Below are 25,642 nucleotides of genomic sequence, written 5' to 3'. Positions count from 1 at the left end.
TTGAAAACACATGCTTGCCTCCTGCAAGCCTATTCCACACCACTAAACTCCACACCAACCAGTCCCATCACAGTACCTCCACTTATATAGTGCTGAAACACTCTTTAGCTCTGACCCACTGCATGGTCCATACAGTCCACATGCAATTGTGAGCCTTAATCCAGATCCCGACACACCAGATGAAGGAATCTCTTACACACAACAGCTTCATGTGTGCAGAATGTAAACATTACAGCTTCACAGCTCATAACAACACACCCTCACTTAATTCAAGCTTGTCTCTGTTCTCACATTGAGTGGAATGTACTTAGATGAAATATCTGAGTGTAATGTACTTCAATGATATATATGAGTTTATTGCACTTAGATGTCATATCTGAGTTTAACGTTAGTTGCGTTAGTAACATTAGCTTTAAACTCTAGCATGTCTGTCTCAGGAACATAAATGCCAAATACAAGCGTTCACCAATGTACTTAGATGTAATATCTGAGTGTAATGTACTTAGATGTAATGGAATCAGAATGGTTATATCTCAGTGCTAGAATGTTCTCTGTTACTGTTATTGTTTATAGTTGAGTCTGAGCTGCCATGCCCTCAGGCTGGCCTTAGAAAATGACAGATTGTCTGAGGTATTTACAGTCTGTTGGCCTATGAATAGCTGACGGTGAGGTGCACTTTGTGCTAAAGTTATCTTGGGGAGGGGGGGGGGGGGGGGGGGCACTGTGGGTAGGTGAAGGGTGAGATGGCTCTCTCTCTGTCCAATGGTCATAATCTTGTCATGGCTTTGGCTCCTCTGGGGAGCCAGTTTGTTTTCTCATTCAATAATTTATTTCTCTCGTGTTCTAGCCTCAGGGGGAGCGTTGCCTGCTCACGTTTCCCACCCCCTCCATCACACAAACCCTCCAAAGCCTTACCCACCTTTGTCTCCCTACAGAGGGGGCATTAGATGAGATGAAAGTGCTGGCATGGGGCTGACCCAGTGTATCCTGGTCATACGTTTCCCTGGAGACGAGGTGGTACCTCCACAGCTCACTGAACCCAAAGACTGATGGTGCTGCCATCCTCTCAGTTATACACTGAGATGCTGAATGGATGTGTGCCCAGAGACCGTTTAGAAGGCGATAGTTTGTTCACTATTTTACAATGATGGTAATCAAATATGAGTTCTTTAGAGTGGCACCACAGGAACAGCACATAGGTTTGCCCCTGCTTCACAGAACTGGAAGGAATATTGCCAGCGAAATTGATCATTAGGAATATTGGAACCTTCAGATAGCCACTCCACTGGAAAGGTCACTGTTTGAATCTGACATGCATGCTGAATGTGTATGCCTCTTTTCGGAGCATCGTCTAGTATCACACTTAGAATCTGACAGCTACATTGAGGGAAAAGGCTATCATTCCAAAGCGTGGGATCCATAGTGGGTGTAGGGGCATGAGAAATCCAAACAAATCTGCACTAGAATTTGGTGCCAAACCTGAGCTGATGCATGTGACACGGCACAAAGTTACTACAGAAGGTCTGGGTATTGACAAGCATTCCATTATAGAGTAAGAAGTGTCAACAACTACTACTATTATTACTACTTCTACTGCCACCATCAGTCAACCATGATTATGTAATATCTGTCCTCACTGTATTTAAGGACCCAGTGTAAGACATCTGTCATATGTATATTTATATACTGTATGTGTTTTTATAAATGTCCGTCTGTGTTTTGTCTGTCAACTTCATGGGAAATCAACAAGAGGAACATCTCATGAAAATGAATAGATTTTGTGACTTTGTGTATGACTAAGAAGAGAGAATGGGATACATCTAATCTAATTCATTATTTTCCCTGACATTTCATTCAGCCTGTGACTGTGTGATTGGCTTCTACTTATTGACAAACGGATCTGTTTTTGTGCAACAACCTTTAGAAAATGCCATTGTGAGAAAGCCCCTGCTTTAGAGGTGTTAGTGTGGCAGCAGTGAAGGATCCTCTGTTGACACTGACGTGCTGGACTCCATCTCACACAGCAGGGGAAACCGAGCTCTGATTAAACAATGAGTTCACTGCTAGCCTGCTCTAATGTTCACTGCTATATCTTAGCGTGAGCGTGATCAATTGTTTTTATCTTCTTTCATAAAGAAACACCTGCCACTCAAAACAAACATGTTTTCAGCACACAGCACCACACACCCTTCACTGACTAAAAGGCTCTAAACCTTGCTCCCCAACATCATTTACACAGAAACCTTAAGTCACTTTCACTGTCTAAACTAAACAATGCTCCCCAACATAATTTACATTTAAACACATAAAGTCACTTTCTGTCCATATTAGTCATGAGTGTCCATGTTGAGGCCCCTATAAAAAGCATGCTGTAATCTCAGCTGATGGCTCTGGACCCCATGGCGTCCTGCCACTCGGTGGGCCCTGCCTGGTAACTGATTTAGAAGAGGGATGAGCCGGTGAAGGTCGGCACTCATACAGATTTGGTGTGCCATAAATATGTTTGGGATCATGACAATGGACAGCAAAGGACAATGGCTGCTCTCTCTCTCTCTCTCTCTCTCTCTCTCTCTCTCCTCTCCTCCACATTGATAGAGAGACGATGGTGGTCGCAGGCAACCTGTCAGAATTCAGACACTTTTATGTCACTATTGATATTTCTTTAAGCGTATTCTTTGCCAATAGAACGTTTCCGTACAACATGTTCTGTTGCCAAACATGCTCCTTGACTTTGTCAGCATTCTCCTGCTGTGTCTGTATGTTGCTCTCTGTTGCCCTCTCTCTCTCTCTCTCTCTCTCTCTCTCTCTCTCTCTCTCTCTCTCTCTCTCTCTCTCGCTCACCAATTCTGTTTCTTGCTTCTGTTTGTGTGTTTGATTATGTGTAGGAGTTTTATTTGAGCAGCCTCTGTTTATGAATGAAATCTGCAGCCCACTGACCCAGCATTGTGATGCGAAGGAAGAGGCAGGAGAATGCTTTGTGAAGGTCAGGCGCAGAAAACCAAAGGTCAAGGCACAATTACCATGGTGAAACACGTCAGTGATGGGAAAGACATTGTGATCCGTGCATACAGGGTCATCCCAGAGGGCACTGCCTGTCAGCGGGCATGTTCAACCCCTCATCAACCACAGAGACAGCCATCATAATCACTGCCTTCCCCTGGGCTCCTGTCAGTCACACACCCACCGCTCACTGGTAGAGTGCAGGTCTGTCACACCTTCCCCTTATCCCCACTGGTCCAAACACTTCAGCAGAAAGAGCTCCAATAATCAACCCCATAGTTCCTCCCAGCTTGGCACCTCTCCCTTCCCTTTCACTGTCGCTCGACCGCAACACAGAGCAGATATAAGTGCTTTTCATTACTTTATGGCTAATTGCCTTGATTGCTAAATTTAGAATTTCACAATGACTTCATGAAGTGTGAGCTTATTCGTTCCCTCCGTGAGAGAGTTTAATGAACGGCGAGGGCTTCGGTTTTGATCGTCGTACGGCTAATTAGGATTCTGCACGCTGCTCAAGAGAGATAGCCAAAGCCTTCAAATGAGAATGATCCAAATCCTCCATGTTACTGATTAGAGCAGTAATGGTCACACAGGATTTCAGAGACATATGCTGAAAGTTTCAAGGTCTGGTTTGTGCTACTGATCACTCGGAATCACTCATGTGGAACAACTCTGGCGAATATTTTGAACAGACATCTTCGAGGGAAGTGAATACCGATGGCTTCATCAACCGTTTCAGTGAGGTCCTCCTCTAAAGATGGCTGCTGTGTTTTGCAAAACCCTCCATACTAGAGGACACCAAAGGTCCCAGCTATTTACAGGTCTGAACAATTGGGCTTTTTTTTCGATCTGGGAAAAGATCGTCATGGTTTTAAAACTGAAACTGAACATTGCTGAAGTCTGAGGCCAGCCACAACCCGCCCCTTCTCTTCTGCCCTCAATGTGCAGCTTACATAAGCAGAGCGCAACAGTAAACCTCACGGGCAACGTATCTGGCAGCCCTAAAAAAGCTCATGGCATCCGACTGGGGATCCGTTACGTGCCTGCAGTGAGCTCTACCAGGGAGGAGAGGATGGGGAGGGATGCTCCCAGTTTAACTCGATGTCCCCACCGCTTTAAAAAGCGAAATCCCTTTATTTGTGGCGAAAGGGAGCGTAAACACTGGATGAAGGAGGAGAGTGCTCTGGCACACAGCCTGTGCAGGTCAACGCTTTTGAAGGGACCTTATGAAGAGGGTATTAGAGTCAAATAAATGAGTCTCCTCAATACCCCTGCACCAGAGGAAGTAACCCCCTGTACTGATGGCAGAACAGCTGTCATTAATGAGATAAGTGCTTGTCAGGAAGACGAAGAGCCTTGCCAGGATTCCATCAGTTGACAAGATCTGATTCTGAATATTTGAGACTGATATAAATGTATCAAAGCTTATATAATGTGGAAACTAAGCATGTGCCCAGTCTGTTGGCTGATCTCATTGAGCAGATGATGCCCTTCTATCCCCACTGGGAAGTAACGCTACAAATAGATGGTATTTGTGCAGATTTGTGAAGCATGTGTCTGCTCAGGATCACCTCTTCATTAAGGGAACACCTCAGGGACTGGTGCAGGGCCCGGGGGAGTGCTGTGCTGTGCTGTGCTGTGCTGTGCTGTGCTGTGCTGTGCTGTAGCCTCTCTGGGCTTTGAGTGATGGCAGCAGATGGACGTGGAGGGGGTGTCCGTTAGGGTCCCAGAGTGTGGGGTCAAGCGGGTGGAGGGAGTGGGTGTGAACAACGGCCTTTATTTTTAACACTTTAACGAGCTGACTGTAAGAGTAGTCATGCACCCCTGGCCCTGACGTATGTTCGGTTTGTTTGTTTCTGGAAAGTGTTTTAAATTCATACCAATGTGGGAAAAAGAGTTGAAATTATATTGTTTGTTGGTAGGGGGTAGGTGAAATATAAAAAGACCCACATCATGCAATGTCATGTAATTATTATGGAAAGAATCTCTGTTCTCTCTGCTGCACCATTAGTAATATGATCGTCACAAAACACAGCAATCCCAACTGCGTCATAGTATTAAATAGCACCAACATATGCTGGAGTAGTCATGAACTAAAGACTAGTCTGTGGGGCAGACGTCATATCTTCTACTGTGCTGCCTGTTGCTGTATATTCTAATATTAACTGCTCAATACCAATCTATCGTGTCACTGAAATCCTAACATGGGCACAGTTAGGACATTAACAGTGGCAGTATTTACTGGCAGTACAGCCGGCATCAAGCTGTATTTAAGGGGATGACAGACAATGGGCTAAAAGTGGAGGTGGTACTGAGATTGGTGCCCACTAATTAATCCTTCTATCCCCAGATCACACCAGGCAGCAAGGCAGCCACAGGCAACCTGGCCCAGGGGGACATTATTGCAGCCATCGATGGGGTCAGCACAGAGGGCTTGAGCCACCTGGAGGCCCAGAACAAGATCAAGCTAGCTACCACCAAACTCAACCTCACCATGCAGAGGTAAGATAGCTACCACCAAACTTAACCTCACCATGCAGAGGTAAAATAACCACCACCAAACTCAACCTCACCATGCAGAGGTAAAATAACTACCACCAAACTCAACCTCACCATGCAGAGGTAAGATAGCTAGCTACCACCAAACTTAACCTCACCATGCAGAGGTAAAATAACCACCACCAAACTCAACCTCACCATACAGAGGTAAAATAACCACCACCAAACTCAACCTCACCATGCAGAGGTAAGATAGCTACCACCAAACTTAACCTCACCATGCAGAGGTAAAATAGCTACCACCAAACTCAACCTCACCATGCAGAGGTAAGATAGCTACCACCAAACTTAACCTCACCATGCAGAGGTAAGATAACTACCACCAAACTTAACCTCACCATGCAGAGGTAAAATAACTACCACCAAACTCAACCTCACCATGCAGAGGTAAGACAACTACCACCCAACTTAACCTCACCATGCAGAGGTAAGATAACTACCACCAAACGTAACCATAACTACCACCAAACTTAACCTCACACTGCAGAGGTATGCTAACCAGTGCCAAACTCAACTTCACCAAGTCATGTCAATAATTACCTAATTCAACCTCACAACACAGAGATATGGTAATTACTGCACAACTCACATTCAGCCAATCCAACAACTTCAGAGGTATGCTAACCACTACCAAAGAGAGTGTCACCACAGCCAGAACAAAACCATTCAGCATAACTGCGTCCTCCAGACATCCTCACCACACACAGGTACATTAGTCAACTTAACACATCAGTTATGAAAGCAGTCAAAGTCTTCCTCACATTTCTGTAAGCTAGCAGCCCCAAAGACTTAGCGGTCATAGAACATTCTAGCCCACAAAAGAAATGTACCTTCAGTCTTATCAGTGTCATTTGGAAGCAGTATCACAGGGTTAAAGATAATGTGAATTTCAAAAAAAGCTGAAATATTTTTTTTGCTTGGTGTATCTAAACAGTGTTCAAAGGGAGCTGTGATTTATGTTGATCTAGTGGCTCTTTCCTCCTTCAAGGGATGCTCTCCCAACTAATCCCAGGAAGGCTTATCCCCTTTTTAGTCTCAACAAAAGCCTCCCTACCCACAGGGAACCTGTCACCCAGTGTTATATTATGGATTTAATAAACATATTATGACATTCGAGATGAGAAACATTTCTCTTGGCTCTCTATATATCCCAGAGTGAATAATAAAGCACATCGGAGTGTCTCAACTGTTAGGACAATACGCTCCTGTTTGGGAACAAAATATAATTTATATGTTGCAAAACTGTCCTTCTGCCTGTACTTGGTCAGCACCCCCCCCCCCCTTCTTCTCATATCTGACTGGAAGATGATGCCTTTATTTTGCAACTGAGACATCTTTGTTAGTGGGATTGTTTGATGGTGATCCAATTACATTTCCTTTGACAGTTTCAGAGTCTGCTCTGAGCGTGCTGAGATTTGGAGTCTGTAAACACCTTGATTAATTATTTACTGCCACATTTACTGCTGTAGTTCTCTCATTCACGTTCTGTTTTCTCGCTCCAAGCCTGCTCTTGTTTTTTTTGGCAGCCGCGATTGACAGGGAGGGCTTTGCGGAGGAGTACGGGTAGTCTTGCTTCTCATATTAAGTGCCAGGTTATGGATTTCAGGAGACTGTAGTGATGACTGCTATTTTTTCCTGAGTGAATTTTACCTTCCTTGGGGGATTAGGCTGTGCTTATCTGTGCACCATCTTTGTAGGGGAACTGAAGGCAAACTTTAAGGCACCATTCTCCATTTGAATGAGGTGGAATGAGAGACAGTAAGAGGGGAGAGGAGTTGAGATCAAAATGACATTTTGCACAGCTGGTCGGGATATTGTCTTGGTTTGATACAAAAGAGAGCTGACAACCAGAGAACCGGGACACCTAGAAATGTGGTGTCACTTCTGAAGATTTACGACTTACATCAATGAACTCACCTTTTCAGATGTATATATATACATATATATATATATATATATATATACATATATAGTTAGGAGAACAGGATGTTCAATAGACATGGGGATTTAGGGCATAGATTTGATATGAGACATCTAAGAGTATGTTGATATAGGGCTGTGTGTGTAGCATCTGCAGTAGCATCTGCAGTGGTGTGGATGATATCAGCCATGATATGATATGTGATATGAGCCATCATGGTGATATATAATAGCAGTGGGATGACACACATGTTTACACACTGCCACTTCTAAAAGATGCTATGTCATTAAAGATCATGATGACCCTACCTGATGCATTACATTACTCCAGTTGTAAAATGATGATGATAATTGTAGAGCAATTTTTGAAACGTGTGTATTTGACCTTCCTCAGTGGGGTGAGTCTCACATTGCCCCAAGATCCTGTTATTGACACTGTATTGATACGTCCAGTTCAATAAGTCTTCACCCTGAAAGGCTAAGACAATGTTTGCGATGGATGGGACTCCCTCTAAATGCACACAGTTCATGTGTGAGGGTCTAGCTGCTGAGTGACCTGAGGCTGTCATGGTCACTGGTGCTGTCAATCAATGTGTTCCAGGTCGAAACGTCCCGCCCCTGTTCCAACAGCCACCCCAAGAATGGAGTCTCCAATGCCAGTTATCCCACACCAGAAGGTATGACACACACACACACACACACACACACACACACACACACACACACACACACACACACACAAACAAACACACAGACACACACAGACACACACACAGACACACACACAGAGACACACACACACACACACACACACACACACACAGATGTATGTAAACGTATGTGTACTCAAACGTACATGCATGCATATAGAATATATATATATATTCAGTGCATCAGATGGAAAGAAATAGCAGGAAAGAAATTCACAGGCAGCTCTGCTCTGGCATGCTATTTTGCTCTGTGAGGCGATTGACTGAGATCTTAAAATAGTTGTGGAGTTCCCAGCTCCCCGTAGAGTCAGCTGTGAAGAGGCTGCTGTCTCCTGGCTTCCCCTGGGCTCCACATTTGTATAAGCAGCATGTAATGGCATAAGATGACATCCTTGGGAGGGCTCACACCTGAATTATTTATTTACATAATACATGCCTAGAGCGACTGGAGCCTAGCCCACATGGTCTACATCTGAGTCTGGTGCCAGAGGAGGGGAAGCATGTCACTCAGGCTGCCTAGGAGACAGAGTGCCTTTTAAACCTGGCTAGACAGCCTTTTAATAAGCTGGGGCATGAGACAGATAGAGAAAGAAAGAGAGAGAGCAGAGGAGAGGAGAGCAGAGGAGAGGATAGCAGGGGAGAGGAGAGGAGAGGAGAGGGGAGGAGAGGAGAGCAGAGGATAGCAGGGGAGAGGAGAGCAGAGGAGAGGAGAGGAGAGGAGAGGAGAGGAGAGGAGAGGAGAAGAGAGGAGAGGAGAGGAGAACAGAGGAGGGGGGCAGGAGAGGAGAACAGAGGAGGGGGGCAGGAGGGGGGTTAGGTGAGAAGAGCAGAACAGACAGGGGTATTTCAAAAGCTGCTAAAAGCTGCTCTTGGATGAACCTGTGCTGCCCACCATAAAGCTCCTAGCACATTGTGATCATCTTTGGCAATCCAGAGCAGATGACCACACATCACACCATACCACGCCACACAGACACAGGCACAGACAGACAGACACACACACACACACACACACACACACACACACACACACACACACACACACACACACACACACACACACACACACACACACACACACACACACACACACACACACACACACACACACACACACACACACACACACACACACACACACACACACACATACACACACACACACACACACACACACACAAACACACACACACGTGTCACCCCCAGGAGGCAGGGTAGGTGACAGGTTGCACCTGGTCCATGGTCTTAACCCCCAGGAGCAGCTCAGGGAGGCTGGCTCCTCAGAACACTGCGCAATTGCCCCCGCACATTCTACCCCTTACATGCGAAGTGAGAATGTGCATGATGGAAAGGATGACTTACCTGACCCCCACCACACCACCACCCCCACCACCCGAGCCCCATCACTTAACTCTGCCCCTGGGTAACATGAACATCGCTCTGGCATAAGCCCCTTGCATCTATGAGCGCACGCGTTTTCCAAATGACAGCATACAGCGGTTATTTTTGACTGTGCTCATAACTGTTCTGCCCCGAGATGAGTGTCACATTTCCTGGAAATGTGTCTGACAGGAGCCTAGCACGATCATTTCAAACATATCCTGCTCATGGCATTCATGTCACTTCAAAAGCTTCAATCATTTGAAAAAAAAAAAAATTCACTCTTCGATAAGTAGGAGCGTGAAGAATAAATTAGTGACAAGCTATCTGTGGGGACAGGGAACTCTAGAGAACATATATGGGGACAATCTAAAGCATTTGGCGTAGACAACACCCTGTTAGTTGTACAGAGGGGTGAGGTTGTCGCCCCACTACCGCTCAGCACCTGCAGGTGGAATGTTATGACTTGGGTTACCCCCATATCCCAAATCTAACCCCTCCCAGGTATGTTCCATAATTTATTCCAGCCTCTATTTGCAGCTCACAGGAACAGAATTCCCACCAGGAGACATCACATGGCATCCCTGACGAGTTACACGTGCCGGTAACTCGCTTGACGGGCATTTCATCCGTGTTGTACTCCTTACGACCTTTAGGACAGTATAGAGTGTTGAACCAAACTGTATGACGATCTCATTAAATCCAGAATGGAATGGGAGCCTCCTGACTATTGGTTGTGTGTTCATCATTTTAAGGGAAACATACTGCAGTGAAGGTTAATTACAGGCACTGCTATGGACACCCAACTTCTGTCGTTGTCAGTCACAGTCCACCTGTGGGCCTGTGCATTTCTTTCCAATAACGTGTGCACCAATTATATCCTTGCTGTCATGTGACATGACAAAAGAGACAAGCAACCATTTCCGTGGCTAGGTTAGGAAGTTGTATTGTAACTGTACTACCACTTCTAAAGATGTGGTGGTATTTAGGACTGATGCCATATAGAAAGAAGGGAGCAATCCTTAATGATTTAAGCTCTCCAGGGTGACTAACAATATTGGGATGGGAATTATAGAAATGTTTCTGAAAACACAGTATTCTTCTTACTTATTCTTTCACCACATTACAATTGAGGGACCAGATTTTCACAATCAGCCTTGTCCTGCAGTAGGGTGTGTGGTCCATTGGCTTGTGTGTAATCATGATCTACCCCTGCTGCTTATCTCTGACACAGATACTCTGACACAATGCATTGCTTTTCGAGCAGATGATGAAAAAGATTTCCACTTTTGACAATGGTCCAAAGTAATTCTTGTAATTATTACATCATTTAGAAGCGGTAAAATCACCATGATGAGACGTGAAGTGTGTTCCTGAGTTTAAGCAAACACCTCATCTTATATCATCGACTACAGCTTGACACTAATGTAAATTATGAAAGCGTTTCAACATTATGCAATAGAATAACTGTTTTTGCCTTGTTTTTATGGCCTGCACTTACTGTGTCGAAGAACACATAAATAAGTACTTTTTAGAATTCTTATCATTGAGGGTTTGATTCCCGGCCAGTGCAGCGTGCCACAGTAGGTCACCTTGGACAATAGCGTCTGCTAAATACTGATTATGAGGAAGGGAGCATGACGGCCAAAATGGACATGAAGACATGGAGGCACTGACCATGTTATCTTTCAAACCCGGGTGTCTCCAACCACAATGTTCATCTTCAATTTAGAGAGTGTCAGGTTAAACAAGTGACCATTATCTACACACAGTGTGCTAGTTTGTGGCTCTGATGTGTTTTAGTGTCCCTAGCTGTGTACTTCGTAAGGAGTGAGTTCTCACGTCTGCCTCTGTCTGCTTCTCTTTATGGTTCTGCAGATCATCGCCAACACATCAGCAAAGTCAGTACCAATTCTTCTTTAAACGATGTCCGTGTGTGTGTGTGTGTATGTGTGTGTTCCTGCCTGTGCTTGGGTGTCTGTTTATTGCATTCCTTCTTACATTAAGAGCGTATTCTCCATGTGTTTTAAATTATCTGATTAATGTGTTTGTTTGACTTGCATCATTATGCATGTTTTGATACGGGTACATTTCGTGGATCTTTAATGTATCAATAAAGTTGAATGTTGTTTGAAGTTGGCTATTTCATGTGTGATTCATTTGCTATCCATCTAACTCTCAACATCAACAGAAGCTGCTCCATTTTGGCATGTGCAAAATCTGCTTCATTTAGATCATAAACTTTGAATAAAAGTACAGTCTGCGCAGTGAGTATTGAGGGGACTACTTTAGTGTATGAAAATAGACCTGTATGGAGCCGAAGATATGATGTAGCAAGTACACATTGTAACAATTATCCTAACACAAACACAGAGACAGACACACAGAGAACATATACACAATCACCTATAACATCATCTGACTGAGAGAATTGAGGATTGAGAAACCACTGCTTGTGTGAAGGCTGGGTCGTGAAATAAGCATGAAATAAGAGGCAACACTGATGTTAATAAAATGTGAGTGAACTTGTCCTGGTTATAAACTAGAAAGCTAAGCTACATTTATCCTAAAACTCTGCACTACTTTATATGTCCATATATCCAACACCTTCCTTTGAGCTCACTTCATCCCATTGCACAACAGCACCCCCATCTGGCCATGTTGAATGATCACACATGCCTTTGTCTTCTTTTGTTTTTCAGTCCATCAAAGTAAGTGTGTCTTGACGTGTGCGAGCACGACCCCTTAAAATGCAGACCAATTAATGTGGCTTTCCCAAAGCTCCTTCCCTCTAACATTCCCCGCCCCTGCCCCCAGTTTTACCCCTTTCTCTTCCCCTCTCCTCCTCCTCCTCCTCCTCCTCCTCATCATCTCCCTGTGTGGAAAGCCCCTAAAACTCCCTCACATCCCCCCTGCTAAATGCCACCCCCTGGGCACCACTACTTCCTGTAACTAACAGCCAAGAGTATGTCCCCAGCTTCAACCCCATTGCGCTGAAGGACTCGGCCCTCTCCACCCACAAGCCCATCGAGGTGAAAGGGCCCGGAGGCAAGGCCACCATCGTCCACGCGCAGTACAACACCCCCATCAGCATGTACTCACAGGACGCCATCATGGACGCCATCGCTGGCCAGGCACAGGCCAAAGGCAACGAGGGAATGAGGTACGTGCCTCTGCACCACACTCACGCCTCCTCCCATCCACATAGTCTGCGCTCATTCAGCCAGGTGTAGTGCCCCAATGGCTCTGGCCATGTAGACTTACAGATCTCCCCTTTTCTGCCTCCCACTGGTCTAGGGGGGGTTTCAATTTGCCATACTAAAGTTTGCATTGCATTGTGTGAGTTAGAATAATAATACTGTATATTAAATACCAAATATAACGATTTAAACATAATATTATATAATAATATAATAAACAATAAGCTGTGCTGTACGTTCTGTACTCCATTGTTGTATGAATATTTGTAGTCTGCAAATTGATATGGTCAGTTTCAGTAGACTTGCTTAGAGAAAGGTGTGTGTAGATATGGGATGGCTGGCCTCCCCTGTGGTTAAGTTCTGAGCTTTTGCATTGTTGTCTGTATCGACCTCATCCCTGCTTTTCCTTTTGATTTCTGTTTTCCCCATCCACACACCACCACTAAATCTCAACACCCCACTTCACTCATCCACCCACCACCACTTCATCACCCCCCACCACTCAATCTCAACACCCCACTTCACTCATCCACCCACCACCACTTCATCACCCCCCACCACTCAATCTCAACACCCCACTTCACTCATCCACACACCACCACTTCATCACCCCCCACCACTCAATCTCAACACCCCACTTCACTCATCCACCCACCACCACTTCATCACCCCCCACCTCATCCCCAACACATCCACACCTCCACCTCCATCCACCCCCGGCTCATCTTATGACGGTCAGTGATGAGGAGACAGCTCCTGGATCTGGCTTTGCGTAAGTAAACCCACAACCGTCTCAGCTCTCTGCCCACCTGTCCATGCCCATCTCCATGCCAACCTAGCTGCCTGTCCATGCCCATCTCCATGTCCACCTAGCTGCCTGTCCATGCCCATCTCCTGGTCCATCTCAGCTGCATGCACACCCATCTCCATACAGTATCTGTGTCTGTGACAGGAGTATTCCAGAGGTAAATCACTCACAGCTGGAGGCCAACAGGCCAAGGAAACCACCGGAAAGATTCTATTGAAGCAATTTAACATAATTAAATATACACGCCTTCTAGTGAATTACTTTCAATCACACTGATAGACAGGAGTACACTCTACAGACTGGAGGATGGGTTTTGTTTAAAAAAGGACAATCTGATTAGAACTGGATTAGTTGCCATGACAACAACAAAAAGAGATGCATCATGAAGACACTGTCATTAAAGCAGGTAGACAAAAAAAAATCAATGGCATCATAACATCTTACGATCAGGCACAAAAATGGAGCTTACTTTGCTGTTCAGTCTTCAAATCCACAGGCTTCTCTTTTTGAAGAATGTGTTCCATTTTTGTATCGGGAGTTACTGTGTATACTGTTACATCCAGCAATTTGCAAATATGATATTAAGCATTCGGTCTGCATTCCACTCGGCTCTTTTACTTTAAATATGGCTTTCAGGACTCTCAACACAACAGATTTAGCAATTATAATCTACAATAAGCACTTGACATGGCACTCTTTAATTAAGTCTACAATTAGGACATTAAGTGATCTAAACTTTAATAAATTCATAAATCAGTGAATTTCCACAGCAGACTGGTATACTTACACGTCTCTCACTCTTTCTCTTCCTCTCTCTCTCTTTAGCACCCTCCCAGTCAAAGACTCCCAGGTGGACAGTGCTTCCCCAGTTTACCAGGCCAATATTAAGCCAGAGGACAGGGACCCAATGGAGATGTCAGACTGGGCCCGCCGTGCAGCCAACCTGCAGTCCAAGTCCTTCCGTATGCTTGCCCATCTCACAGGGACCGAATACAGTGAGTCCAGTTCTCATCTCTCCTCTCCTCTCCTCTCCTCTAAGGCTAGATTTGTCCTTAAATTTCAATAAAAAAAACTGCCGAAGGTGAAATATAAACACAGTGTGTATTCTTTGTCCTCTGTGGAAAAAGTCCACATGAATGGAATTGTCACCTAATTAAGATGGAGATCTAAAACAGTTTTCAGTAATTCAGTTTTCAGGAATGTTACCGTTTGTTTCTCACATCCATTTTCGTCACAGTGCAAGACCCAGATGAGGAAGCTCTGAGAAAATCGAGGTACAGCAAACCTGTGTTGTGCCACAGTCTCCTCAGGGGACACGTGCTAACATCACCTGTAGAGAATGTACACTGTGTCATTTTAGGATAATGATTCCCAAACTTTTTCTAAAATGTTTCTAAAATATCCATAACCCAATCATGCCTTCCTGATTACCTGCACAGGGAGAAGTTTGAGACCGAGGTGAAAGGCCCCCGATTTGCTAAACTGAAGAACTGGCACACCGGCCTGTCTGCACAGATCCTCAATGTCCAGGAGTGAGCAGGACCTTCTGGCCGTCGTCCCCATGGCCAGACCCCGGCTGAGGGAGGGAGGGAGGAGGAGAAGGACAGGTGGCGGAGGAGAGGAGTAATCTAACTTACTGTCTGGGTTGTGAGTTAGACTGGTAGACTGTAGCCCATAGGGGACCCGGCTCCCATTCTGTGTGTGCTGTTTATACTCCCATGTGTCTCTTGCACTGCTCCAGCTGTAGTGGCAGCTTTCACTTTCACTTCTTTTCACTTTACGTAGAATTGTTTGTGTGTTTGTTTGTTTTTGTTTTGCTTGTTTTGTTTCTCCTGACAATGAAGTTATTGGTGATGTACAAAGACAAAGTCAGAAAGGGAAATGCTGAAAACTATACTATACACCTGTAACACAACTTTTTGACCTTCACATACATGAAAACATACCCTCACACTCACCACACACACATGAACACCCCCCCCCCCCCCCATCACTCACCACATACAGACACACACACACACACACACACCCTCACACTCACCACACACACACACAAACACCGTAACAAATGTACTATTGTTAATGTGAATAAAATATATATAAATAAAATTCTTTCTTTAAAACATATCAAAGTTATGGGTAATTATTAAGCAATGTGAGCTACTCTTGGAAAAGGCTTAGTCTAACTGCACTTCCAGCCTAAGCACATTCTTTATTAAACTCATAAATAGCACTCTATAAACCTCAACTAATACAATTTCATTAAAAGCAATTCTGGATTATAATTTCTTAATGATATTTTCCTCATATTTTGAAGACACTTCTGTAAGAGCTCTATCTTAGTCCCCTGCCTACACTTTCAGCTTTGATTGGTGGCAGAGCAAAGAGGAACTACGGTCGGCTAGTGGCACAGCAATCAGCTCATACTGCAGAACTCTTCATCTGTGGCACAGTTGACCAAAGGGAAAATAATCTGCTATACCCCTGCGGATCATCCTGAAAGTGTCTGGCTTAACTACACAAGAGTTAGTCTTACAGGGGGTTCTCTCTTTCTCTCTCTCAAAAGTTTGCTGCTCTTCGCAGAACTTCTGAGTGATAAAAAAAATTGCCCTGCCAGCAGGAAGGCCCTGCTGCATCAGCATTCGGCCAAACTCCTGTCAAAGAAGCTTATTCCTCTGCACAGAATTTGAAAAAGTTTAGAGCTGTGCCTGTGCATAACAGCAGCTCTTGTCATGTAAGCTATTTTCCATTAGCTGCCCATGGCCTACAGCTATCAGTGGATAGTGTGTACATTCATCTAGATTGAAGTCAACTTAACCTATTGCAAGGTTTCTCAGGCTTTTCTGACTATGTTTATTTCATTTAATGCACCCACACAGCACCTGAAGCCGGAACTCAGTAACAGTTTCGTACCAGAGGCCAGGAAATAGGTCTAGTGATCTTTTTCTACTCCATTAGCGAGAGTGGTCATGTCAGAAGAGTCGGCGTTTAAGGTCTGACCATCGACTGAATACTAGACTCTTTGGTCTGACAGCTATGCCTCTTACAGAACAGATCCCAAAGTAAAAAGTGTGTAAAACCACTAAGACATAAATATATTTAGATGTGCTAAATAAATGAGCTATGAGCCAAACTGACAGGATACGAGGAATATGTTTTAGATCTACCATTTTTACGTCTGCCCGTAAACGTCAAGAAAATCTACTCGGAACCGACTTTTTCTACATTTGTTTATGCCCGGACTGCAAAGACGAAGGACATCAACAAACCCTGACACTCGTGGTGGGAAATTGATATTGGAACTTGCCCATGAATTTATCACAAACGAAAACTGAATGTTAAGTGATTCAGTCACATGTCGTCGTTGTTCTCATAAACATGATTTTGGTTGAATCTGGTCTCTACATCGGGGCCTCCTCGGACCTCAAAGACTTGACAAAATTATCCAGTGTGGGAATCACTCATGTTCTCACTGTGGACTCCGAGCAAGTAGCTTTGCCATCTCATTTCATTACCAAATATGTAAGGGCACTTGACGATTCGTCCACTGATCTTCTCAGTAAATTGGATGAGTGTGTTGAATTTGTTGAAGCCGGGAAGCAAGCTTCGTTTTCGGTACTTGTTCACTGGTAAGGTGTATTTTTCCACTATCGGTACACAGATGCTTGGGTTTGCATTGATGCAGCTGGCTAATAGGCTATGATTTGTTACAGTCATGCAGGGCAAAGTCGGAGTGCTGCAGTGGTGACCGCATACCTCATGAAAACTTACAGGATAACTCTTGAAGAAGCTCAGAGTAAACTCATTCATATTAAGTCTGATGTGAAGTAAGTCAGTTTTGTCCATGTCTGATAACACAGTGTATGTGATGTTTGCCACAGTGCATTTTAATGAGGCGCAATGTCAAACTTTTAGGATAAACGATAATTTCCTGGACCAGTTAACATTGTACGAGTCGTTTGGATGCGAAGTGGATTTCTGCTCTCCGCAATACAAGCAGTTCAGACTTAAAAATCTCTCAGAACGATACACAGGTATTGTACCAATTATCCTCTTGTGCTACCAGTGCTAAATTATGCATTTTTCATGTTACGATGCAGAAAAGTTATGATGTCAGAAAAGTTATTTGTCATAAGAAAGGTTTTGGCACTGTTCAGAGAATCGAGCTGTGAACTATTGCTATTCACCTCTCCAGATCTGAATGATTTGCCAAAAGAAGTCTTTGCTGCAGATCCTGGGCAGATCCAAAGCACAGAGATTTCCTACAGATGTAGAAAGTGCAGGTAATGTGTCCCATCCCCCTGCAAGTAACAATACAGTCTCTTGTCTGCTATGTGACTCACCGTCGTGTGTCCCCCCATCTAGACGTACACTCTTCTGTGGCTCCAGTGTCCTGAGCCATGAGGTGGGGAGTGGCCCGGCTGCCTTCACACACAAGAAGACTGCAGGCCCTGGCTCTGCACACCAGGCAGGCTGCACCTCCTTCTTCATCGAACCAGTGCGCTGGATGGAGGACGCACTGCTGGGAGTATTGGATGGGCAGGTAATTTAGCATCACCTCTGGCTTCATCAATAATACAAATATACTGTTATATTAAGAAGCATTATTTAGAATATAGCTTGTGATCTTATTCTAGGATTACCAAACATACTTAATGGTATTGAGATCTAGTAGACTACATTAAATACGATTTTGTGATTCTGCAAAAGCATAGTATGTTTGAATTAAATGAGTTAATATTTACAATCTGAGCTTTGACGAGATCCTCATCCTCAGGGATAAAGTCCAACCCATAGTGTTAGGTTACCCGGGTTAAGGTGTTAAAGACATTGGTCCTGGCCTGCACTAATCTGTAGTCTTCAAATTGGATGCAAACATTGATGTGGAACAGCCACAGACATCTGTGCCATGTACACAGCATTTACATTGATGTTGACTATTTGTTTGAATGAGGTGAAAACTCTGTCTTTTGTATTCATGTCTGTTTCAGCTCTTGTGTCCAAAGTGCAACTCCAAACTTGGTTCCTTTAACTGGTATGGGGAGCAGTGCTCCTGTGGCCGCTGGGTGAGCCCTGCCTTCCAGATGCACAAGAGCAGAGTGGACGAAATCAAACACGTCAATATATCTGCTCTGAAGTGATGGCTTGGGAAACTGTATCAGTTTGCAAGAGTGAATATAAATACCATGTTTGAACTTGATTGGGAAAATGTTATTTCATGGAGGACAAACATCTCTTCAGGTCTGATCATCATTGATAAAATCATGCCGTTTTTTCCATAGGTTTTTACTACTACATTTTCCACCTTACCAGATCTGTTCCTAAATGTCCTGCAAATGAACCCATTCTCCAGGTTTTTTTTTCTGATTGAATGCAGTATGATGAACCATCACAAGAGATCAGTAAAGGCATGTCACAGGGTGGGTACCACACAGAAAAATCCCCAAAATGCAGACTGTATTGCAAAATTATTGTAAAAAAAGATTTTGTATAAATAAATTTACAACATCTGGGGAAAAAGAGATATGTTGTCTGTCCTCCGTGGTCTACCTCGACTGTATTTGCAATATTTGTAATTATTTTCTTTTGCAATATTTGTAATTATTTTCTTAATCTATGAATGCTGACCTCACTATCACATTGTTTGTAGAAAGGTTCAGCGGCATTTTAGAATTTTCAAGAAATGGATGAAAATGGCGTGGCTTAAGTTGTAAAAATGAGGATGATTTTCCATGTGAAACCCAGTTGTCCAATTTGAGATGATTACGCAATTAATTTTGAGAAGATTACCCAATGAGTTTTGTCAGAATGATTTGTTGAATAGTATCCAAAACAAGTATGGAAACATCCTTTGTTGAGGGGAGAGAATGTTGGAGCTTTGTTTTTCTCACAAAACTGAAATGTCTGGTGGACGCAGCCCTGCTTAGAGCTTGGGATGCAACAGGACAGGTTATGTCGTTGAACCGTTTGGAACACACCTATGGTTCAATATGCACACATGAACGATATTATATAATACACTTAGTACAATTTTTTTTATTTTCCTATAATTCCCAAAACTCACATTGTACATTCAAATCCACTAAACATCTCTGGGGCCTAACAGAATTTCCCTGTAGCATGACAGTGCACCATATGCAAGGGGGAATCAAAAATGATAGTTACTGGGCATGTAGCTATACAAGTATGGGCAGAGCCATCTAACAGCTCTGCTACTGCTTGTCCCCTTGCTTCCTTGCAGCCCAGGGCAGAATGAGCATATCCTGCCCCCTCCAGATCAGGTCAATCCTACTATAGGGTCACTCAGCCCACAGTCAACTCCCACCATGAGAAACTGAAACTTTAAGGCGCAGCTGTGACCCAAGGGCTCCACCCATACACATATAACTGGAGTAACTTTCGTTATATTTCATATGGGCTCTACCCTCTAACAGCTCTGCTCCTGCCAGAAGGCGCAGCCAGATGAGTCAGTGCCCAGCTGCATTGCACCAATGTTACGGAGGGGATAACACCATCTAGATTAGTTATAACTAATGTATGCATGTGGTGGTGATCAGGTGGAATATGGAATTACAGTCATATGGATGTGACTTATAAGAAGAAAAGTTTGAAGGCTGTATTTTAAAAGCTTTCTGTTAACATTGGTTGCATGGTTTTGTACATTGTATGACTCAGTGACATGACCCAAGTAAGGAGACCACACCTTACTTTCTAGGGGGGTGCAAAAAAATCGATTCACATTCGTATCGCGATTCAAGTGCTTCCGATTCAGAATCGATTCATAGAATTCCAAAAATCGTTTTTTTTTTTTTTAATTAACGTTCTTTTTGGCTTCGCAAACTGTGTAGTAGGCTAACGTTACGGTTTGAGTGATGGTGAGCGCGATACGGCGAAATGGTTGGTATTAAGCTTCTGAATAGAAAGTTTACCTAAGGTTGTGATGTGCAAAAGAAGCGAGCTTCACTGTTGTCTGAAAATGTCAACAGGCAGCTGGCTGAAAGCACAGAAGTAGTAGGCTTACCTTTTATTGGTAACGTAACTGTTACGGTTCATTGTTTTTTAAATAAGAGGCCTGACTTCTATGTTCACAGCAAACTTGAAAAAAAGAAAATATTAAGCCATGGTTTAACTGCACTATAGGCTGAGTCTGAAATGTGCACTTTATAATTTTATTTTGTACCGCCCTGTTTGGCAATGTTGTTTTTCAATAAAATAAAACACTCTTTTCCATGATAAGAGCATTAAAATAAAATTTGCGATTAATTAATTTGCGATATATCGCGATTCATTTTGAGTTAACTATGACAAAAATGCGATTAATCACGATCGTTTGACAGCACTAACATTTACATACTGTGAATCAATTTTTTTCAGTCGAGAATCGTTTTTGAATCGAAAATCGATTTTGAATCGAATCGTGAGCCTAAAAATCGGTATCGAATCGAATCGTGACATTTTCTAAATCGTGCACCCCTATTACTTTCCCCACCAGGCTGCAACTGGCATTGCTCAAGGCCACCTAATGGGCCACATCCTTCTGCTATGTGTAGCCTACATACCAGATTTTTTTTTATTTCATCTGGTACGCATGTCTACCCCCTGTGTGTGCACTGTGTATCCCTTGATTACTCCCCCCTCCTTCAGACACTGTCAGGTTCCACTCTGTTACACAGTGTGTCTATTGTTGTGTAATAAACACCTCCACCACATCAGGGCAAATTCTCAGGACTAGGCTTCAAATATTGGTGTGATGGAATGATTCTAGTGATCAGACCTAATGACACAATGGCATAACCCAAATATTGCATGATCACAGTCTCTTAATTAACTGTCAAAACAGTTTATCTACAGGTATGACTCAGTTTCCTGCTGTAACTCTGCCAAGGAAGCTTTCAACTTGCTACATTTTTCATGCAAAGACATGAGTTCTTATGTGGGGTTATCTCTGCAGATCCACTGATTGGGCAATTTCACGTAGTAGTTAACACATAGTGGTATATAATAATGATGCCTGAGTCAGGTGATGCCCAAGAGTGTGTTAAGTGTTACATAATGGACTTTTAGCAGATTGGATAGATTACATGTAAGCATTATAGGTCCACATATAAGCATTATAGGTCCACATATAAGCATTATAGGTCCAATACAAATACATATTTATATACAACCCCAAATCAGAAAAAGTTGGGATGTATGGAAAATTCTAATAAAAAAAGAAAGCAGTTATTTATTTTTCATGTTTTGTCTGGTCAACTTCATTTGATTTGTAAATAAACATCCATTCCTGACACCCAGGCCTACAACACATTCCCCAAAAAGTTTGGACAGGGGCATTAAGGGGTAGTAATAAGGCAGAATTATTAAATATTGATGTGATATAAAACTAGTGATGTCAACAGGTCATTGTAATCATGATTTGGTACAAAAACAGCATCCAGGAAAGGCCTAGTCCTTTAGAAGCAAAGATGGGCCAAGGATCGCCAGTTTGCCATCAAATGCGTGAGCAACTTATTGAAATTATTAAAAACAATGTTTCTCAAAGAGAGATAGTAAGGGTGCATAAAGTGCTTGAGAGCACTACTTGTGTTCTTAGGAACTACGTGTCTTACAAGAAAAGACTAACGACCTGATAAGGTCCACAGAGACTAGCCAGGTATTTATACCCCGGCTACTAGGAGTCTGGTGGCAATCATATAATGGAAAACAGGTGAGGGCACAGAAAGAAAACAAAGGCACATGTGTACGAAAACAACAAGTCCATAATAATGTCCTTTGGCCGGAGCAGAGGCGCCAATGTCCCAAATCTTGGCAATGACTGCCACGAATCGTGACAGTAATGTGTTCAATAGTGTATTGCTTGGTCCGAGCCATACATTTGTTTCCCATTTACAGAGCTAGGACTGTGAATTACAATACATTAACCTCACTTCAGGTCAGGCCTGATCGGCGTGTCTGAGCATCATGTTTGTGGCACCAAGTTCATCAGTGGAGCTGCTTGCCGGTGTGCCTCCGTTGTTTTTCTTCCTGTTAGTATTTAGCAATTACAACGCAAGGGAAACACAATAACAATAAACAAACAATTTAATTACATAAAATTAGACTCTTCCTGTGAGCACCGGAGAAAATGTAACATCCTAACATACCTGTGTTTGAAGATGAACCAGGCGATGGCGATGGCAATGGCAACGACACCAACCAGACCCAGACCAAGACCAATCGCAACACCAGAGACAAAACTGTTGGTGTTGTTTGCTGAATAATGAGACATTTGATAGGCATTAAGTATGAATCACGTGTGGATAAAATAGGTGCAGTTCTTTTCCATCCTCGACTTACCCTTCAATACTGTGGTCAGCGGTGTGGAAGTGGAGTGGATGGACTTGACTGGAGCAGTATAGACACCTGGGAACAAACGGACACAAATATGAAGGTATCAGAGAGGCATCATTTACAGTGGAGTGCTGTAAGAGCTTCTGTGTACCAACAAAGAGAAAATAAGGTCTACTCATTCATTGTTTCATTTGGACAAGAAGAAAGTTTACACATAGTATCACCTTACATACCCACTCCCTTGCAAACACTATACTTTTTGTGTCCACTCATGGAATTATGTGAGATGTCCAGGTGTATGGAAATACTTACAATGGCAGTGTACTGTTTTTGGTACCTTTGTAGCCAAATTGAGAGGGAAAATAGACAAATAAATAGATATTAATGACAAGTATTAAACCTAAATTATTTCATATGAAGATCAGTGGGTGCAATTGTGAACAAATTGAGACCTCTTTTCCGAGTGGGCAATCTACACCCAGTGTGACGGAGTTGGAGCAGTTGCTTAAAGTGAAATTGAGCATCGTGGCTTTCAGGACTGGCGATGACAAGGAGACAGGCACATTCCCCTTCTCATATCTAGCCCTCACAGTATTCTGTGGAAAATAGCAGGAAAGAAAAAGAATGATCAAATCTGTGGCTCAACCTAACCTGGGGTTTACTCTGCCAGAAGCATTTGTCCACAAGGAATTTGAGTTCAGTTTTGTAAGGTTCACCTCAGTCATCAACTGTACTTCACATGAGGGATCGTTCAGTAGGTCAGTAATGATGGGTTGCAGTTCAAACACATAGGATCCGTCAAGTTGCACTTTTCCCTCACAAGGGAGTTTGACAGGAACCGCGGAGACCTGACTGATTACATACACCAATAGGGCTAGACACACACACACACACAAAACCATTTATCCAGAAACATACACAGATTCAAGATGAGATTACATCAAGAACTACTTTGGAACTACTTAATGTCAGCTTATGAAGGTCGTAGACACTTGAATTTGGTCTCAAAATGACTGGAACACGCATGTTTTATATATGCACTATGAAGGTTTCTAAGCTTTAAAACCTTTTCTTTTTCGCCACGGACCTCCGTCACTGAAAATAAGGTAGCCTATTTTACTGTAGCCTACCAGCAACAAGACAAAGAAGACGTCACTATTTAATTGAATGCATTTCATAAATACATGGTCTCCTCATGTTTATTGTTGTTGGCTAATTTCATGGGCTGTTTGCAATTAAAAAATACATTTTCCCACGAAGGCCTACTAGGCAATTTGTAATTGTTTATGAAAACGCGTCTGGCAATTTGACATTGACCCGAGACGAATTCGATATAGTCCACGCAAAATAGCGTTTTACGACAGACTAATTGTAAAATAAAAAATGTCAGCATAGATCATTTCTATGATGTGTCCAGAACAGCATACTTAAAGCCCTAAGAAATCCTAGTTGAGGAAATATGTTTAATTCTTATCAATCTGAGATGTGTGCTAATAATGCATGGTAAAAATACGCCTCAAAAATGTATTTTTTCCCTTCTATCAAAATGAAACTTTACACGATGAAAGTACCCATGAAAAGTAAAATGTTTTGTATTACAAGTTTCTTTTGAAATGAATTTGAATATGCAGATGAGTTCCACACTTATTGAATATGTCCTGGCTTGGTAGTACCTGCCAGGGGTATGGTGTTTCTGCCTATGCAATCAGGACATATTCAATAAGTGTGACGCTCATGTGCATATTCAAATTAATTTCAAAAGAAACTTGTTTTACAAAAAAAGTTACTATGTAAAGTTGTATTGTGGTAGGAGTAAAGGAAATAATTAAGCCTATTGGGTGTATTTTTGAGTATAGCTCATTTGCATATACAAATTCATTTTCAAAGAAACTTGTACCGGTAATAATAATAATAAAAAATACTTTTCATGGGTACTTTTATTGTGTAAAGGAGTAAAGTAAAAGCACACATCTCAGATTGATGAGAATTAAACCTATTTCCTCAACTAGGATTTCTTAGGACTTCTAATATGGTGTCCTGGACACCCCATAGAAATGATCTATGCTATAAATGTTACAATTAATTCTAATTTTGGCTCCAAAATGGACTATTTTGCCTGGACTTATACTGGAAGCAGCAAAAGAATGACCTGAATGCAGACAAAAAGACCAGAGCACGACTAGCAGGTGGAGGTACAAAGGATATGGAAACCAGCCTCGACGGATGGATTTTTTTCAGTCCGCGATAAGCATAAAAGAGTGTCTAGAAAAATTATTAAAAACAAAGCTTTGGAAATCTTTTCCTCCGTGACTGACAGTGAAGACCATAACTTCTATGTTAATAGTTACGTTTACATTGCACATAAAGCGCCACGCGGTAAACTTTGTATTTGGCCGAGGGATATTTTAGACCTGCTTGATTGGAAATGATCTGCAATAAACAATGTTTCTTAAGACTGACACTATGGTTTATTACTGATTCATTTCTAAATGGTTAGCCCACAGAAAGGTGATTAGCCTATAGGCCTACATGTTTTATTCCACCGGTAGGCTAACGGTAAATGGTTGCAGGCAGTGTTAAACGCATATGCAATGATTAGCCTACTGTAATTATGCCCAATATTTGATTTAAATAATACAATTATATAACAGAAGATAAGTAAGAAATAAAGGCCTGTCCCTAATACACGCCTCGTCCCCGGCCACAATTTGAGGATTTACGGTAGGCCTAGTCAT

At 42.8% G+C, this 25,642-nt stretch overlaps 2 protein-coding genes across 3 annotated transcripts in view; both read left to right on the top strand.

Annotated features, from left to right (window-relative positions):
- Window positions 1-15,702, top strand: part of ldb3b (LIM domain binding 3b) — a 16,378-nt gene extending 676 nt beyond the window's left edge. For both annotated transcript variants that reach the window (XM_080851249.1, XM_080851248.1), the window contains exons 3-10: window positions 5,351-5,502; window positions 8,081-8,156; window positions 11,448-11,470; window positions 12,547-12,732; window positions 13,509-13,541; window positions 14,403-14,572; window positions 14,815-14,851; window positions 15,017-15,702. In XM_080851249.1, the coding sequence (XP_080707375.1) occupies window positions 5,351-5,502; window positions 8,081-8,156; window positions 11,448-11,470; window positions 12,547-12,732; window positions 13,509-13,541; window positions 14,403-14,572; window positions 14,815-14,851; window positions 15,017-15,113 (774 nt within the window). In that variant the 3' untranslated portion in view covers window positions 15,114-15,702. The remainder of the gene's footprint in view (window positions 1-5,350; window positions 5,503-8,080; window positions 8,157-11,447; window positions 11,471-12,546; window positions 12,733-13,508; window positions 13,542-14,402; window positions 14,573-14,814; window positions 14,852-15,016) is intronic.
- A 1,132-nt stretch (window positions 15,703-16,834) lies between these two features.
- Window positions 16,835-19,097, top strand: dusp12 (dual specificity phosphatase 12). The gene is made up of 6 exons (XM_080851247.1): window positions 16,835-17,206; window positions 17,291-17,404; window positions 17,493-17,611; window positions 17,773-17,860; window positions 17,943-18,120; window positions 18,569-19,097. Exons 1-6 carry the CDS (start codon window positions 16,956-16,958, stop codon window positions 18,716-18,718), a joined length of 900 nt encoding a protein of 299 aa, XP_080707373.1. The 5' UTR covers window positions 16,835-16,955; the 3' UTR covers window positions 18,719-19,097.
- The last annotated feature ends 6,545 nt before the right edge of the window (window positions 19,098-25,642 follow it).

This window comes from Sprattus sprattus (assembly GCF_963457725.1).
Source record: "Sprattus sprattus genome assembly, chromosome: 14".
NCBI classification, from domain to species: domain Eukaryota; kingdom Metazoa; phylum Chordata; class Actinopteri; order Clupeiformes; family Clupeidae; genus Sprattus; species Sprattus sprattus.
This window is presented reverse-complemented; position numbering and strand designations above follow the sequence as displayed.

Coding starts and splice junctions, on each gene's coding strand:
- dusp12 (XM_080851247.1), top strand. CDS start 16,956: ATGATTTTGGTTGAATCTGGTCTCTACATCGGGGCCTCCTCGGACCTC. Junction 17,207..17,290: donor TTTTCGGTACTTGTTCACTG/GTAAGGTGTATT, acceptor GATTTGTTACAG/TCATGCAGGGCAAAGTCGGA. Junction 17,612..17,772: donor TCTCTCAGAACGATACACAG/GTATTGTACCAA, acceptor TCACCTCTCCAG/ATCTGAATGATTTGCCAAAA.